This window comes from Chrysochloris asiatica, unplaced genomic scaffold (assembly GCF_000296735.1).
Source record: "Chrysochloris asiatica unplaced genomic scaffold, ChrAsi1.0 scaffold00132, whole genome shotgun sequence".
In the NCBI taxonomy this organism is placed as follows: domain Eukaryota; kingdom Metazoa; phylum Chordata; class Mammalia; order Afrosoricida; family Chrysochloridae; genus Chrysochloris; species Chrysochloris asiatica.
The window spans coordinates 8310515-8327862 of NW_006408650.1; the positions used below are offsets into that span (position 1 = coordinate 8310515).

The 17348-nt window shown below is 46.5% G+C and overlaps 1 protein-coding gene and 1 pseudogene across 1 annotated transcript in view; one reads left to right on the forward strand and one right to left on the reverse strand.

The window, feature by feature from the left end:
- Positions 1-1084: 1084 nt before the first annotated feature.
- Positions 1085-1922, forward strand: LOC102815487 (annotated as a pseudogene).
- Positions 1923-6312: 4390 nt separating this feature from the next.
- CD300A (CD300a molecule) overlaps positions 6313-17348 on the reverse strand; it is a 44078-nt gene continuing 33042 nt past the window's right edge. The window contains exons 5-11 of the mRNA XM_006869688.1: positions 14549-14899; positions 13224-13275; positions 13029-13133; positions 10524-10618; positions 7483-7514; positions 6941-7054; positions 6313-6444 (exon numbers count right to left, since the gene is read on the reverse strand). Of these exons, the coding sequence (XP_006869750.1) occupies positions 6313-6444; positions 6941-7054; positions 7483-7514; positions 10524-10618; positions 13029-13133; positions 13224-13275; positions 14549-14899 (881 nt within the window). The remainder of the gene's footprint in view (positions 6445-6940; positions 7055-7482; positions 7515-10523; positions 10619-13028; positions 13134-13223; positions 13276-14548; positions 14900-17348) is intronic.

Here is a 17348-nt window from a genome sequence, read left to right on the forward strand (position 1 = left end):
GGGGGCGGGGGGGGGGAGGGAGAAGTTTTCTTGATAAAAGATACAATCTATGATAGTTACTGGTTGAGGGTGGGGATTATGCACAGGCTAGAGGGTAGACACATGTTAACCCAGGTGACAGGGCAGGTAATATACAACAAGAGGGAGATTGACGGAGGAAAGATGAAGGCATCAGGAGGCACAGAGAGGAATGCAATAGGTAAAGTAAATAGAAGTAAATACTGTTAACTGTTGGTAAATGGAAGGGATTGCAACCATGTAATGAAGAAACATATATGATTTGCTGAATGTAAAACAGATGATATGTTCTGTGAACCTTCACTCCATTCAAAATAAAAAGTTGAAAAATAATATTATGGCAAAATGAAGACATTTCCAGATAAACAAAAATTAAGAGAATTTGAAAATTAGGCCAGCCTTCCAAGAAATGCAAAAGACGTCCCTTTGGAACAGAGAACCAACAACCAGAGATTAAGATACAGAAGTTTCCCAAAAATTAAAATAAGTTTACAAACTGGAAATAGGAAAACAGAGATGTCAATTTGTAAACAATGAAAACAATAAAGCAAAACAAGGAAATAAATGGTGTCGTTAGAGAATTTCCACATGGAGAAGATATAAAAATAGAATAAACTGTTTTAAACTTGGGAAGATAATCATAAATTACAATATGACATCAAAGAAAATTAATAAAACTTCTATCCAAAATAAAAAAGAAGAAAGTCATAAAGATTATAAATTATAAAGATTCAGTGGACATTAAAACACCATCAACAAAAGAAATGATAAGAAAATCTGGAAAAAAAAAAACAGCACAGAAAAATATGTGGAAGAAAGAAATCAGTAGCAACACAAAACAAAAACCATACAGACACCCGGGGCCCACTCCGAAGCACAGACTGGCGGCCCGAAGCAAGCTGCGCGGCAGCGTGGAACGGCGGAAATCGTATTCAGGGCGCGGGGCTCCGGGCTGGGCCGGCTGCACCGGGTGGCAGTAGTGGGAGACCACTTGAGGCCTCGCGCGGCGCCGCCCGTCGAAGGGCGCGGGAGGCCGGTGGGCCAGATCAGGCCGCGCGGCGCAGTCATGCCTGGCTTTACTTGCTGCGTGCCGGGCTGCTACAACAACTCGCACCGGGACAAGGCGCTGCACTTCTACACGTTCCCCAAGGACGCTGAACTGCGGCGCCTGTGGTTCAAGAACGTTTCCCGCTCCTGCGTCAGTGGGTGTTTCTCCACCTTCCAACCCACCACCGGCCACCGTGTCTGCAGCGTCCACTTCCAAGGCGGCCGCAAGACCTACAGGGTGCGCGTGCCCACCATCTTCCCGCTGCGTGGCGTCCATGTGCGCAAAGTAGCGCGCAGAGCCGCGGGAACAACAACAACAACAACAACAGCCGTCGCCGTCGGCCGCCACTGTCCAGACTGCCCAGCTACAACCGGATCTCGTGTCTGCTTCGGCGGCCTTGCTCCTCACCCTTCAGGCTGCGGAAAGACAGTAGCCAGGCACCGGGATCTGTAACCACGGCACCCACCACTCCCACCCGAGAAGACTTAAAACCTATCGACCTGACGGTGCAAGTGGAGTTTGCAGCTGCAGAGGGCGCCCCTGCCGCAGTGGCCGCTTCAGAGCTGGAGGCTGCGGAATGCCCTTTGGGTCCGCAGTTGGTGGTGGTAGGTGAAGAGGTTTTCCCTGATAGTGGTTCCGACCATTCAACTCATTATCATCAGGCACCACGGAAGAAGAGCTTCTGCGCAAGCTGAACGAGCAACGGGACATCCTGGCGCTAATGGAGGTAAAGATGAAGGAGATGAAGGGCAGCATCTGCCACCTGCGTCTCACTGAGGCCAAGCTTCGTGAAGAACTCCTTGAGAAGGATAGGCTGCTGGCCATGGCTGTCATCTGCAAGAAGCATGGAATGTGAACTGGTGCCCCTGTGGCCTATGGGACTCCTGGATCTTTGCCTACCCAGGGGGTTCCTCAGGCTGCTGTTGAACTCCCCCATTACTCTTGAGGCTTAGGGCAGCTGGACTCTTACTGGTGACCTGGCATCCTTGCTTGTTTCCTCCTGTAGTCCGGGTCTGGGGCCTCAGACTCTACACTGGAGACACCAGTGATTCTGACTTGGTTTTCCCCCCAGTTTACACACTGAGGATTGTGGTTAAGCAGAGGCTTCAGAACTGCTGAACTTGAAACTTACCCCTAAGGATGCAGGTGTAATGCCCAGGGACTGGGCTTGGAAGGACAATATCTTGAGGTTGGCCATCAATCAGAGACAACTCTTATGTGTGTAGTGATAAGAGATCCAAGTAACATCAGTTCTCCTTTTCATGCTTCTGATGGGGACTGGCAGATCTGTGCCTCTCTGCCTCCTAGAGCCCCCTTTCCCAGGAGGTGGTCTTTGAGGGGATCTGGGTGACTTGCTTGCCAGATCTGGGAGAGCCAGCTTGCCAGGAACTTAGGTTTATCCTGTTATGTTTGCTACTGGTTACAAATTCTATTTTCTGTACAATTAGACTAAAGTTTTCACTGTGTTTGTTTGGCAAAGCAAATTAAACAGAAAGTAAGGTTATAAAACAAAACAAAACAAAAAAACCATACAGACAGCAAAATGGTAGCAGAAGGTCCATTCCTATTGATAATTACACTGACTAGAGTATTAAATGCTCAGGAAACAAAGAGAAGTAGAATGGGTAAGAATATATGACCCATTGATAGGCTGTCTAATAAGCTGTCTACAAGAGACACTTTAGATTATGAAGACAAAAATAACCTAAAAGTCAAAGGATGGAGAGACGCTGAGGGCTAATGCGCTGGACACTTCAGTCCTCAAAGTGACATCTTTTGTTTTTTTCACACTTCAAAGTGGTCTTTTGCAACGTATTTGCTCAGTGCAATGCATTCTTTGATTTCATGACTGCTACTCCCATGGGCATTGATTATGAATTCAAGTAAAATCAAACTTTAATATTGTTTGCATTTATCTTGAATTGTGAAGGTTTTTGTTTTCTTTTTGTTGAGGTGCAATCCATTCGGAAGCTGTAGTCTTTGATCTTCATCAGTAAGTATTTCAAGTCTTATTTGCTTTTAGCAAGCCCTGTTGTTCCATCATGAGTCCTGGTGTGGCGCTGTAGGATAAGTGTTGGATCACAAGGACCACTTGAACTGCAAGATTGTCCATTGCCAGCCTCTCCTTGGAAACTCTACCCAGGCTTGTTAGGAGTCAGGACTTACTCTATAGCAGTTTTCTCCATGTGTTCTTCATAGAGTCCAGCTTCTCGGATTAGTTTCTCAACATGCGCACTGAATGAGAATGGTGACATAATAACATTTACCCATACCTTTCCATGATTTTAAGCCACCCAGCATCCTCTTGATCTTTTTGTCTATGTACAGGTTCCATAGGAGCACAATGAAGTGTTCTGGAATTCCTACTCTTCATAGTGCTATCCATAATTGAATATGATTCACATAGTTGAATGCCTTTGCATAGTCAATAAAACACAGGTAAATATCTTTCTGGTATTCTCTATAGCCAGCCAAGATCCATGGGACAAAGTAGAATGGCCCCCGTAGGATTTCCAAGGCTGTAAGCTTGTGACACTGTAGGATCAGAACTGGACTATGAGCCACAAGGTCTGCAGTTCAAACCCACCAGCTGCTCCTAAGAAATCTTATACAGAGTCGCTATGGGTCAGAACCAACTAGACAACACTTAACAACAGCTTTCATGGGAAGTCCTGTACTGCTAACCATAAGGCCAGTGGTTCAAACCCACCAGCAGCTCCTTGGAAACACCAACCTTGCGATTAGCAGTTCAATGCTTGTCCTACAACGCCACACCATATCAGGGGTCAAAAACCCTTGACTTATATGGCATACACCCTTTGCAATGAACTGATATTTACTTGAAACAGCAGGACAAGGCATTGTGAAGGGTAAAAGAAAACCTTCTTTGATTTCACAGTCGAGAGTGATAAACGTGATTTTCAATGAAGTCTCAGTAGATCTGCAGAATAGGGATCCCAGGGATTATTCCCATCTCTGCCCATGTCTTCCAATGTGAGGAGAAACAGCTGTGAATGTCCCTCCTCCACCTACCCAGCATGTCTTTCAGGATTTCTTCAGCCCCTCACCCTCAAAGCTACTCTGTGTTTGTTTGACAACAAAGCTAGGAATTTATAGGCATATCTCAGAGATAACGCGGGTTCATCCCAGACCACTGCATTAAAGCAAATATCGTGAATTTTTTTGTTTCCCAGTACACATAAAAGTTATGCCTGCACTATACAAGCAATATTATGTGTTCAATACCATTATGAAAAAAATTGGAAATATGAAAATTACCAAAATGTGACACACAAAGAGACTCAAACTGAATACATGGTGTTGGAAAAAATGATGTCAGTACACTTGTTAAATGCAGGGTTGCCACAAACCCTCAATCTGTGAAAACCACAATATCTGTGAAGCTTAAAACCTTGAGCCTCAGTATAAAACCTAGAATACACAGATGATACAAGCTTGCTTGCTGAAAGCAAAGTGGACTTAAAATACTTACTGATGAAGATCAATGACCACAGCCTTCAGTATGGGTTGCACCTCAGTGTAAAGAAAATAAAAATCCTAATCATTGGACCAGTAAAACATCCATAGAAATGGAGAAAAAAATATTAAAGTTGTCAAGGACTTCATTTTGCTTGGATCAACCACCAACACTTATGAAAACAGCAGTCAAGAAATTAAACGATGTATTGCATTAGGCAAATCTGTTTCACAAGATCTCTTAAAAGTGTTCAAGAACAAAGACGTCAGTTTGAAGACTAAGGTGTGCCTGACCCAAGCCATAGTATTTTCAATAACTTCATATGCATGTGAAAGTTGGGCAATGAATAAAGAAGACTGTAGAAGAATTGATGTATTGAGTTATGGTGTTGGAGAATATTGAAAGTACCATGGACTGCCAAAAGGACAAACAGATCTGTGTTGGAAGAAGTACAGCCAGAGTGCTCCTTAGAAGCCAAGATGGCCAGACTTTGTCTCTCATTCTTTGGACATATTGTTAGGAGGGACCAGTCCATGGAGAAGGATACCATGCTTGGTAAAAGGATATCAGTGAAAAAGAGGCAGACCCCCAATGAGATGGATTGACGCAGCGGCAGCAGCACCAATGGGATCAAGTGTAGGACTATGAGGTTGGCACAGAACCGGGCAGTGTTAAGTGTTGTACATAAGGTCATTATGAGTTGGTACCAACTTGATGGGATCTAACAACAACAACATAAAACGAGGTATGCCTGTACTCATTATGGGATCATAGGCATGTGGAAGACATTGTTTAAATAACTTTTTTTACTCTCTCTTGATATTTTAAAGTTTATTTTGTCTCATATTAAAAATAAACCTACCTAAGTGTCCATAAAGGAAAACTTACGGTGCAGTGGGTTCAATGTTGGGTAGTTTGAACATACTAGCCACTCCACAGGAGAAAGATGAACAGACTGCTACTGTAAAGATTTGCAATCTCAGAAACCGTATGGAGCAGTTCTACTAAGCTTTATAGGGTCGCTAGGATTCTAAATTGACTCTAAGGTAGTGGGCTAAAGGGTCCAGAGGAACTTGTAACTGATGCTGAAAGCATGGATGCATCACTTCTTTCTCCAGGTCTCCATTTTCTTGTCTGTAAATAAGGACTTTCAGTCCCCACCACACCCTCCAGATGTGAACAAATCTCTTCTTTTGAATTTTTTTTGTCTCCATTTCTAGTTGGCTCCACTCCCAAGCAATTCTGAACATATCTACAGGGTTATGAGAGTCCTGGGTGGCAGGAATGGGTGGTGAAAGGATGGTGGTCTGACTCTACCCAGAGGGGCCTTGGAAGAAAGGTGTCTACATCTGAAAACCCAACCATTGAAAACCCTATGAAATACATCCTACCCTGAGGCACAGGAGTCACTAGGAGTTGCAGTTGACAGAATGACATTCAGTCACCTAATACTGATTTATAACGCAATGTGCAGATTCCATCTTGTAAGAAGCATATATTAGAATCTCACAGGACAAAGGAGATCCTGTCCTCAGTGTACACAGCTGGGACATAACGCAAGAAAAGAAGAAAGATGCACAAATGAGAGCCAGCATGCTCCGCATCCTCCCAGAACCTTTTCTGGGAAGCCAGTTGGGCTGATGGTACAAGAGGGACAGTGGAAATCCAGTTGCCTTGGTGATCACATTCCAAGGACCAGTCTGGGGCCTGTCCCTGGGCTTCTTTTGGCCCCAGGATATCCCCATACCAGGAGACCTGAGACACAGGCCTAGGTCTTCTTAACCACACTGTACTCTGTTTCTTCTTGAGGCCTCTTGGAGGAAGAACTGGTGGCCTCAGAATCCTGATTCTGGAGTTTAAATGCCACTGAGGTATAATGAGGCTCAGCTCTGGGGGCTGCCTGCAAGACAGATACAGGGAGAGGTGGGATGGAAGGACCCCAGCTTAGGGTCAGGGGAACAACCAAGTCATGAAGGCTTCCGCCTTCCCAACTGTCCTGACCTCTTACTATCTCCAGACTGTTCAAACAATTGACTCCCCATCCTGTTCATCACCTGCTCCACCCACCTGGTCAAGACACAATTCTCTCAAACCATCAGAGTCAGGAGGGTACCTCGGGTCTCAGCATCTGACCCTGCCTGTGCATTTTCTACAAGGAGAACACAGATCCTGAGAGGTCTACAGGAATCAGCTGGGCTCCCCTGAGACAGACTTTGTGCTACTCTTGGTGAAACATTTCAAGAACCTATGGGTCCCTTTCCAAGGACTCTGCTGAGTCTACAGAGGATGCAAGGCCTCTAGGCCTCTAGGCATGGAACCAGCTCCTGCACCTCTTCCCTCTCTGCCCACAGTCCAGGTGGTGGTCCCCGCGCCCGGGAACTGCCCTCCACACTCACCACTGTGCTGTACTCCACCTCTGTGTCCTTCTGATTCTCAGGAGCTCTCCCTGAGGGCCGCGTCTGCAGCTCCACGTTCTCATAGCACGGCTCACTCAGCTCTGTGGGCTGAGGCTGGGTGGGCAGGAGGGCAGGAGGGCAGGAGGGCAGGAGGTGAGCTTGGTGGTTCTTCTCTGATCTTCTCCCTGATCCAGTCCAGGGGGTATCTATCCCAGCCTCTCTGCATCCATCTTCCCCTTCCCTCCATGTCTGGGTGTCCCAACCCCCGTCTTTCTGCCACCCTCCACCATCCCCCACTCTGGGTCTCTCTGGGCCATATTTGAAGGCTGCCCTGGTCAGTGGCTGGGCTGGGAGGACCATCCTCATTCTGTTTCTCCTGGACCAGATCTCAGGATAAGACTCAACAACCAATCTCCTCTGGCTCTGACCAAGCACTGCCCTCTGTCCCTGCATGACCCTCCTGCCCTCCGCTGGACAGTGGCACTGCCCATTCTATCCCTGGTCAGCTCCCCAGAACTCCTCCTCCTTCAGCCCTCTCTTACCAGACTTGGGGTCGGCTCTGCATTCTTGGCAGCTAAAGAGGCAGAAGGAGAGTAAGGGGGTGAAGACACAGAAATCCCAAAACAAAGACTGAGGAGGGGTTGTTGTTGTTGTTGTTAAGTGCCGTCGAATCGGTTCCGACCCATAGCAACCCTGTATAGGGTTTCTGAGGAGCATCTGCTGAGCTTGAACTGCCAACCTTGCAGTTCACATGGTTTTGCAGTCTGGTGAATTAACCCACAACGCCACACTAGGAGTCCCTAAATCCAATCAGAAATAGATCTCTGCCTAGGGACTCCAGCTCTGGGGAGGTGGTGGGGTGCTATCAACCCAAGAGTTTATTAGTGGGTGAAGTACTGAATGAGTTTATGGATGAATGAATGAATGAACAAAAGGAGTGGAAAGATTACAACTGGAGGTGAGGGGCCAAAGTTAGTTCTGCAAATGCACTGAAGTGGAAGGGGGGCAGCTCCAGGAAAAACAACCGAGACCACTCAGCAAGAGTCAGATACTTAAGGAGAAAACCTTTCCCAACAACAGAAGGCTAGTGAAATGTACTACTATGCTCTGCTGTGAACAATTTTTTGAATTACATTCAACAGCAGAGGCAATGATACAATAGGCAATGTGCAAAAAAGGAGGGGCATGAAGAGGATTTATGGTATGAAGTCCTGTTTTTAAAGAAACCATACATACATGTATTGTTGTTATAAGGTGCTGTTGAGTCAGTTCCAACTCATATTGACCCTGTGTGTACAACAGAATGAAACACTGCCCAGTCCTACACTGTCTTCACAGGTGTTACGTTTGATCCCATTGCTGTTGCCACGGTGTCAATCCATCCTTGGGGGTCTTCCTCTTTTTCATTGACCCTCCATTTTACTAAGCGTGATGTCCTTCTCCAGGGATTGGTACCTCCTGATCACATGTCCGAAATATGAGAGATGAAGACTTGCCATTCTCAATGTTGGTTCTTCTGGAAGTCCATGGTACTTCTTTGCCAACACGATAATTCAAATGCATCAATTCTGCTATGGTCTTCCTTATTCATTGTCCAGATTTTGCATGCCTATGAGGCTATGGAAAATACCATGGCTTGGGTCAGACGCACCTTCCTCCTCTCACTGATGACTTTGTTCTTCAACACTTTGCTTCCTTGAGTGTTGATTGTGGAGCCAAGCAAAATGAAGTCTTTTGACACTTCAATCTTGTCTCCATTTATATGGATACGATTTATTCGTCCAGTAGTGAGGATTTTTCTTTACGTTAAGGTGCAATCCATACTGAGGCATGTCGTCTTTGACCTTCATTAGTAACTATTTTAAAACCTCTTCACTTCCAGAAAGCAAAGTTGTATCATAGGCATTTTTTAAATGTCATTGATGTTTTTGTTAAGAGCTCTCAACTCAGTTCCAGCTTATAGCAACCCTGTATAGGGCTTCTAAGGGGCATCTAGTGAATTTGAAATGCTAGAAAAAAGACCGGAATGATGTACCTCAAATGTCAGGGGTTGGTTTTATGTGGGTGATGCTTAATCATCATTTATTATAAATTACTTAAGAATCTCTGATGGCACAGTGGTTAAGTGCATTCCTGCTAACCAAAAAGCTGATGGTGTAAACTACCAACTGCTTCACAGGAGAAAGATGTGAGCGTCAGCTACCATCAAAATGTACAGCCGGGGAAACCCTCTGGGGCTGTTCGACCCTGTCCCACCGGGTCACTGTGAGTCAGAATGGACAAGATAGCAGTGGGTTTCTTTGCAATTTATTTCCTTCATGGTAATTTTCTTAGCTTTCTCATTTTCTCCAACAATGAGATGAGAGGAAACTAATATAAAAACCTTTCTAGGTGAAAGAGCATGAGATGAGACCAGCTGGGGAAACCCTCTCATGGGAGGGCCTCTATTTAGGAGTAGACCTGGTGGAGAAGAGGAAGTGTTTTCTGTCTAAACATACTACACAAATCTGCTGAGGCCAATTTCTCCCCCAAAGACTTGAATGGCATTTTGGGGGATGCTGGACCCCACAGGAGAGGCTGGACATGAGAGTGTGGGGAGAGGCCTCCCCACTCCCTGCTTCCCACACCCCTTCAGGCACTAACTCCCTCCTGATTATCAGAGCAGCTCCTCTACTCCTACCCAATCTCATCTCAGCCTTTAAAAGGAGCAGCATCTGCAGATAAGAATACCCTGAGAGTCCTCTGGTCAAGGAACTTGCAGCTCTCAGATAAGGAGACAACAGGCTCATGTTTCCGGTAGTGGTCCTGGCCAGTCCAAGAGAGAATCACTTCATGGGTTCCTCTGCGTTTATCTGAGTTAACTGTCTCTGAGTCAATTCGCTTGTCAATTACGTATTATCTACTCACTGAAGAACAACTCATGGATACTGTGGTTACACGTGTGCGGTGCCGGGCGCTCCCTACGGGAGGCCTCAGACTGGGTGGAGCTGAAGATATTAATCAATTCCATAACTCAACAAATAGTCCTGGACCATAAGACGTGCATAAGCTAGTGGGGAAGGTAGGCAAGGTGTCAGGTTATCCAATGTGGAAAAGGCTGTGATGGAGGTGATACAGAGGTACCCCCCGAAGAGACCTCTAAATGTCTCTTGAGGCAAAGCAAACCAGGAAGAAGCCAGGGGGAGAGATAGGGGAGACATTGTGGGTGCTAAGAGCAAACTCAGGACAGGCTGAGGTTGTGGCTCTTGACAAAGTACAAGAATTTGAAGAGGTATGGCTTCCAGGGTGCAAGGATGGGGTAGAGGCAAAGAGGCGGGAGAGGTGGGCAGGCCCGAGCATGGATGACACACATGGAGGCCCTGACTGTCCTGGAGACCCAGACTCCATTCTGAGGGTGTGAGGAGCCATGAGGACTAAGCAGAAGGGGAACTCTCTTCGCAGGCTCCCCCACACCCAGGGACGCTCCCTATGGGTCTGCATGTGGTGTGAGGGCTGTGTGTGTTCGGTGGCCATGCTGGGGAGCCATACACTGAGCCTGGAGTAGGGTAGGATGCTCAGGGCTGGTGGCAGGGGCGTGCCTCACCTTTGATCTGTCTGCGCACCATTCTCCAGACCACCAGAGAGCCCCCCACCAACAGAAACAGCAGGACAGCCAAGAAGGACAGCAGAACCTGGACCCTAGGGAGAGGGCACAGGGCACTGTGAGGGGCTGAGTGGGCTTCCTCCCCAAACATAAGGACATTCAATGAAAGAACCAAACCCATTGCTATGGAATCCGTACTGAGTCAGGGAGATCCCACAGAGTTTCTGAGAGAGTAAGTCTTTATGGACACAGACTGACACATCTTTCTCCTTTGGAGCAGTTGGTGGGTTCAAACCACCAACCTTTGGGTTAGCTGCCAATTGCTTTAATCACTGTTCCACCAGGGCTCCACTTTAAGTAGGTTGATCAGTTCAAAAACCAAGTACATAGTAGAGTCTTCTTTGTACACATCCCCACTTCACACACCCCCTCCCTCTACAAAGGGTCCTTGAGAACCTTCCAGAGACTCTTGTTCACACCAAACACAAAATTCAAACAAGCATCTGATGTCCAGTGGAGTCCGACTCCTAACACCCCCACGTGTGTCAGTGTAGAACTGCGCTCTATAAGATTTCCAATAGCTCAGTTTGGGAGTGATCGCCTGATCGTTCTTCTGAGGCACTCCTAGTGAGCACGAATTTCCAAATTTCCATCCTTTCTATTATGAAGCAGCACATGAACCATTTCCACCATGCAGGGACATTTTATAGACAATGTAAATACACATAATTTCCCTTCCTTTTTCTCACAAAAGGAAGTAAGGTATACTTGTTACAGGTAGCTCCAACTTAATTGAGTTATAACAAACTCCAGTTAAGCTCATCCTTCTTTTTTTTTTTTTTTTTTACATCTTATCATCAGTAATATGAACATATGTATTTATTAAAAGGAGACAAGGTCAGCTTGAACCAACTCACCAGCTTCTCTTCAGAAACCCTATACGGTGTCACTATGCATCAGAACCAACCCAATGGCACTTAACAACAATGATGTATTGCAATATATCATTATTTAGTATATATTTAGTACTATTTAAGGAGCTCTGGTAGCATAGTGGTTACAAATTGGGCTGCTAACCTTAAGGTTGGCTGTTCTGTGAGTGAAAGATGAGGATTTCTGTTCCTGTAAAGATTTACAGCCTTGGAAACCCTGTGCAGAATCACTATGAGTCAGAACTGACTCCATGGTGCTTAACAACAACAATGTAGTACTATTTATTTAGTATATATAGTTACTATTTCCAATCCCCCAAAACAAATAAAGACTAAATTTTATAAAGATATTAATAGTAAGAAGAAGTTCTGGTAGCGTTGTGGTTACGAGTCGGGCTGTGAACCGCAAGGTCAGCAGTTCGAAACTACCAGATGTTCTGCGGGAAAAAGATGAGGCGTTCTGCTCCCGTAAAGATTTACAGCCTCAGAAACCCTGTGCAGGGTCGCTATGAGTCAGAACAGACTCCAAAGCACTTAACAACAACATTAATAGTTAAAGGGCAATAGTATTGTAAACAAAATTTTTTACAAGAAAGTAATTGACTTAAGTCAGAAAATACTTATAACAGGGTCCTTTGAGTGATTTTTACATCTTATCAGTGATATGAATGTATTGTATGCATATGTTAAATTATATCTCTAAATTTATATGTAATATTCCCATCCCTCAAAAACAAATAGAGATTGAATATATAAAGAAAGATTCTCTATGGGGTTGGAGACCCCAAGAAAGGTCAAGAATTACTAGTTAGAGGGAAGTCCTTGGGTGGAACAAACAGTTAAGTGTTCACTTGCTTGCTGAAAGGTTGGAGGTTCGAAGCTACCCAAAGGCACCCAGGAAGACAGGCCTGGCTATCTACTTCTGAAAGGTCAAAGCCTTGGAAACCCGAGGAGCACAGATCTACCCTGCACACGGGGGTCACCATTCATAGGAGCATTCAGTAGCAACACCAACAAGAGTTTAGAGGGAAGACCCCAAGACCTTGGAGTCACATAAACCTGAATTGGAAGCCCAGCCCTGCCTCTTGTGGCTGTGCACCTGGGAAAAGTGCTTAACCTCTCTGAGCCTTGGTCTACTCATCTGTAAAAGGAAGATAATAATGGTGCAGGAGGCAGAGAGGAGAATATGAGAACACTCATATAAAACATCCATCACGAGCCTGCTGGGTTATCAGCTCTCACTAAATGTTCTTCCGTCCACCCTGGTTCCAGCTCCTCTCAGCCTGAGTCCTCTCTTGAAGCCCAGTGCAGGTGCAGCATGGTTTCAAATGACCAAGCAGGGATACACAGACTGGGACATCCAATTTGACCCAGAGAAGAGGGAGTCCAGAGGTTCCAGTCCAGGGCTGTGTTTGGACCACTAGATGGGGAGGAGGCCCAAGCTGAGAAAACCCACCTCCAGATCACACGGTACCTTACCGTAGCTTATGGTTTGGACTGGAGTTCTGGTTTGTTGGACTGGATTTTTGGCTGCTCTGACTGGAGTTCTGGCTGCTGGGACTGTGGGTGGTACCCTCTGTGGGCAGCAGAGTGGACACCACAGGTAGACCTTCCACTGTGGCTGTGGAGACTGTGGTTAAAGTGGTACTTGTCGGTGTCTTTGACGTTGGTGCTGGTGCTGGAAACACAGATCAGACTCAGGACCTCTCTTATGACCCTCCCTGCTGCTCACCAGTCCCTTTCTGGCAGGTTCACACAGCATGCTCACTGAGGGAAGGCCAGCACAGGGAAGCCTGGGGCCAAAGTCTCCCCCGGAGTTCCTGGTTAGCCCAGGGAGCATTTCCAGGCAGGGCCCAGACACCCCAGCAGTCCTAATTCCATCCTGAGAGCCTCTAACCTCTCTCCCACCTGTCCCCTCCACTCCAGGCCCAGCCACACACACGGCAGAGTCTGTGTCCAGACTGCACATCTGGTCTGTCAGGTGTTACAGTCCCCACTGAGGCCAGCATCAGCCCCGTCTGACCCTGCCTGCCCCTCCACTCAGCTCTGCCCCCCACATGCTCTGAGTTTCTGGGGGACTGACTCTCCCTGCTTTGTGGGCTCTGCTCTCAAGACTGAGCGGGGAGGCCTCAGCTCCTCCCAGAAATCCTCCCCTAGCAATGAGTTGCCCTGAGTTCTGAAGCCCCTGCTGGGGTAATCTGCAATCATGTGGAAGTCTGTCTGTCTGGGGACGCATTGTCTGTATGGCAGTGGTCCCTCTTGGCACGTCAGCACCTGGTAGAGAAGTGGCCTGGATAAACAAGCTTGTGGAATGGGCTTCCTATATCCAAGCACTTTGCTCATCCAGGTTGAGGAGAGGGACACGGTGTGTGTGTAGAGGGAACCTCATGAGGCAGAGAGAGCCCCACAGGTGGCCAGGGAACCCACTGAGTCTTCTCCATGGTCACTGCAGGACCCCAACTTAGGCCAGGCCCCTCACAGGACACTTTGTACAATGTCAGAGGAAGCGGGACTTTCCCTGGGCACCCAGGAAGTGGAGTTTAAAGCAGGTGGCTTGAGGCAGGTGATGTGGAGTCTGGGGAAAGGTGAGGCTTGGGCTTGAGGATCAGAGAAGAGTCAGGACATGGGGCTGGGCTGGGGCTGGGCCATTGCTAGGTCCCCTCAGGCACTGAGAAGCCTAGGTGGCTAGTCTGTGTGTGACCTCTGGTCCCTGAGAGCAGATTCCTCAGAGCCCTACCCCTCCCAGGCCTGGGAGATGAAGGGGAGCCTAAGACTAGCCTGTCCCCACAGCTCTCATGGGGCAGAAGGTGCAAGGATCTTGCTATCCTGTGGGCTCAAACTCAGGTCCTCCTCACCCACGCACACACCCACCCCACCTCCCTCAGGATCTACCAGGCCTGCTGAGATGACTACAATGTCGGGCAAGGCTGACTGTGTTTGGATTCTCTGTCTCTCTCTATCTCTCTCTCTCTCTCTCTCTCTCTCTCACACACACACACACACACACACAGAGTTTTCTCCACCTCTCTGATCTGAGACCTGCCCCCAGCTATTATGACCTGGGAGTGGGAGTTGGGAAAGGAGGGCACTCACCTGAGGACACAATCACCTCCACCTGGGAGGTGGGATCCAACATTAGTTTATCTTGTAAAATTGTTGTGTAGATTCCACACCAGTACATGCCTGCATCCCTCATTCTGAGGTTCCTCAGGGTCACTGTGAAGCTGAGATTGGCAGGATGGTCCGAGATGGACACTCGGCCACTCTCCTTCTCTGTCTTTAACTTGCTGGTGTCCACAATCTTATTACATGGTCTAAAAGCTGGTTGTCTGCACCAGTATTTTATATTTTCCTTGAATTTCTTCTCATAGCAACAGTGAATGCTCAGAGATCCCCCCTCAGTGCCCACCACTGGGGTCCTGGGGCAGCTCACTGTTGCACAGCCTGGAAAACACAAGCCAAGTCCTAGTTCCCCATTCAGATGTGCCTGAATCGGGGTGCCCTGGGAGTCTGTCCTCCTGAAGTTACATCCCCACCTCACAGCAGTCCCTCCCATCATACCTTGAGTGTGCACCTCTGCCCTCTGTCACCCCAAGATTTCCATCACAGTAGCCCCTCCTTCAGACCCCAATATCCTTTCCTACTGCTCTTCCCATCTTCCTCACTGACCACAGACCTTCCATTCCCAAACTCCCCAAGACTGTAAGAACCCCTCCTGTAAGCGCCCTGCTCTCACCAGAAAGGCATTCCAACTCTAACAGCACCTAACATCTCACAGTCTATGTACCCATATGCTCCAAGGACGGGAATGTAAACCAGGGTAGAAATGTTGTTGTTAAGTGCCTTCGAGTTGGTTCCGACCCATAGTGACCCTGTATAGGGTTTCCGAGGAGTGGTTGGTGAGTTTGAACCACCGACCGACCTTGTGGTTCAAATTGACTTTGCAGTCTAGCACATAAACCCACAGCGCCACACCAGGGCAGAAATAGGGTGTTCAAATCCACTTTCTTCATCCAACACTTATCATCCCTTCTCCCTAGCCCACTAACCATAAACGTGAGGAACTAGAGACCATATTTGGATAGGATTTTCACTATGCAGCTCCTCTACCAGGGTGCTTCTTTATTATCTTAATGTGTTGCTTTAGGATCCCAAAGTCTTACCTACTAATATCATAGAACAAGAAAACAGGAAGCTAAATAAGTTTATAAGGAAGATCGTAGAATCAATGCATTTGAGTTATGGTGTTGAATGAAGGAAACTATTGAAAGTACCATGGACGGACAAAAGAACAAATAGATCTGTGTTGGAAGAAGTACAGCCAGAAAGATCCTTGGAAGCCAGGATGGCCAGACTTCATCTTTCATACTTTGGACATATAGTCACTGGAGGGACCAATCACTGGAGAAGGATATCATGTTTGGTAAAGTGGAGGGTCGGCGAAAACGAGGAAGATCCCCAGCGAGTTGCATTGGCACAGTGGCAGCATCAGTGAGCTCAGATGTAGTGACGACTGTGAGATTGGCCCAGGATTGGGCAGTGTTTCATTCTGTTCTGCACAGGTTCACTATGAGTCGGTACTGACTCAATGACACCTAGCAACTACAACGACAAAATCATTCATCCAAGAACTAGGCAAGGACACCCAGTTCACAGGGGAATAAGGAGTAAATCTCACCCAGACACTGGTGAATTGTTACTTTGTGTTGTCAGTTGCTGTTAAACCGATTCTAACTTATAATGACCCTACAGATAACAGAATAAAGCACTACCTAGTCCTCACAATTGTTGTTATATGTGAATCCATCTTGCTGGGGATCCATCTGTGTGAATCCATCTTGTGAATCCACTGTGTGAATCCATCTTGCTGGGGATCTTCCTCTTTTGTGCTGACCTTCCACTTTAGCAAGCACAATGTCCTTCTCCAGAGTTTAGTCCTTCCTATCATGTTCAAAGTATAAGACACAAAGTCTCTCCATCCTTGCTTCTAAAGAGCAATCCAATGGTACTTCTTCCAAAACATATTTGTTTTGAAAATATCATTGTTTGAGTCAAGTGCACCTTAAGGATATCTTGTCAGCAAATTTACCTATTACAATGCATCCAATTAGGACACTAACTGGTGAATTAGGAAACAGAAAAACAGGGAAATTAAAATATACATTGAAAAATGGACTTTTCTTTGGTATGGGGTAAGAGTAATATAAACAAACCAGTGGTTTGTTGCTATTGTTAAGTGCCATCAAGTCGGATACAGCCCATAGCGACAACAGAACCAAACACTGCCCAATCCTGCACCATCTTTATACAATTGCTACTATGCTTAAACCCATTGCTGCAGCAAATGTGCCAGTCCATCTTATTGGGGATCTTCCTCTGTTTTGCTGAACCACCACTTTACCAAGTAGGATGTTTGTAATGGTTATGTTTCTGTGTCAACTCGACCAGGCCAGGATTTCCAGAGCTTTAGCAGTTGGGATGTGCTTATTCCCATGGTGATGAAACCTAATATAGACGTAAGTTCTGTGATGAGTGACTATGAGTAGCCAATCAATTGAAGGGATCTTCCACGGGGGTGTGGCCTGCTCCCAATATAATGGACATATTCTGCTTGGGACCTGGAACTCTACAACTAAGATAATCATTGTAAGATAATAAACTTCTGAAAAGGCACCCAACACCTGTTGCTTGTGTTTTTGAAAACCTTTGTAAGTAGATGTAAATAGACACCTTCTTCAGATATAGTGGGAAACACTGGGCACTGCCCCCTGAATCAGGGACAAAGTAAGGATGACCGCTATGATCATGGTCACTGGGTGTCACTCTGAGGACATTGTGTTCAGTCAGAGAAAGAAATACAAGAAGTGAGTATCAGAGAGGAACAGCAAACTCT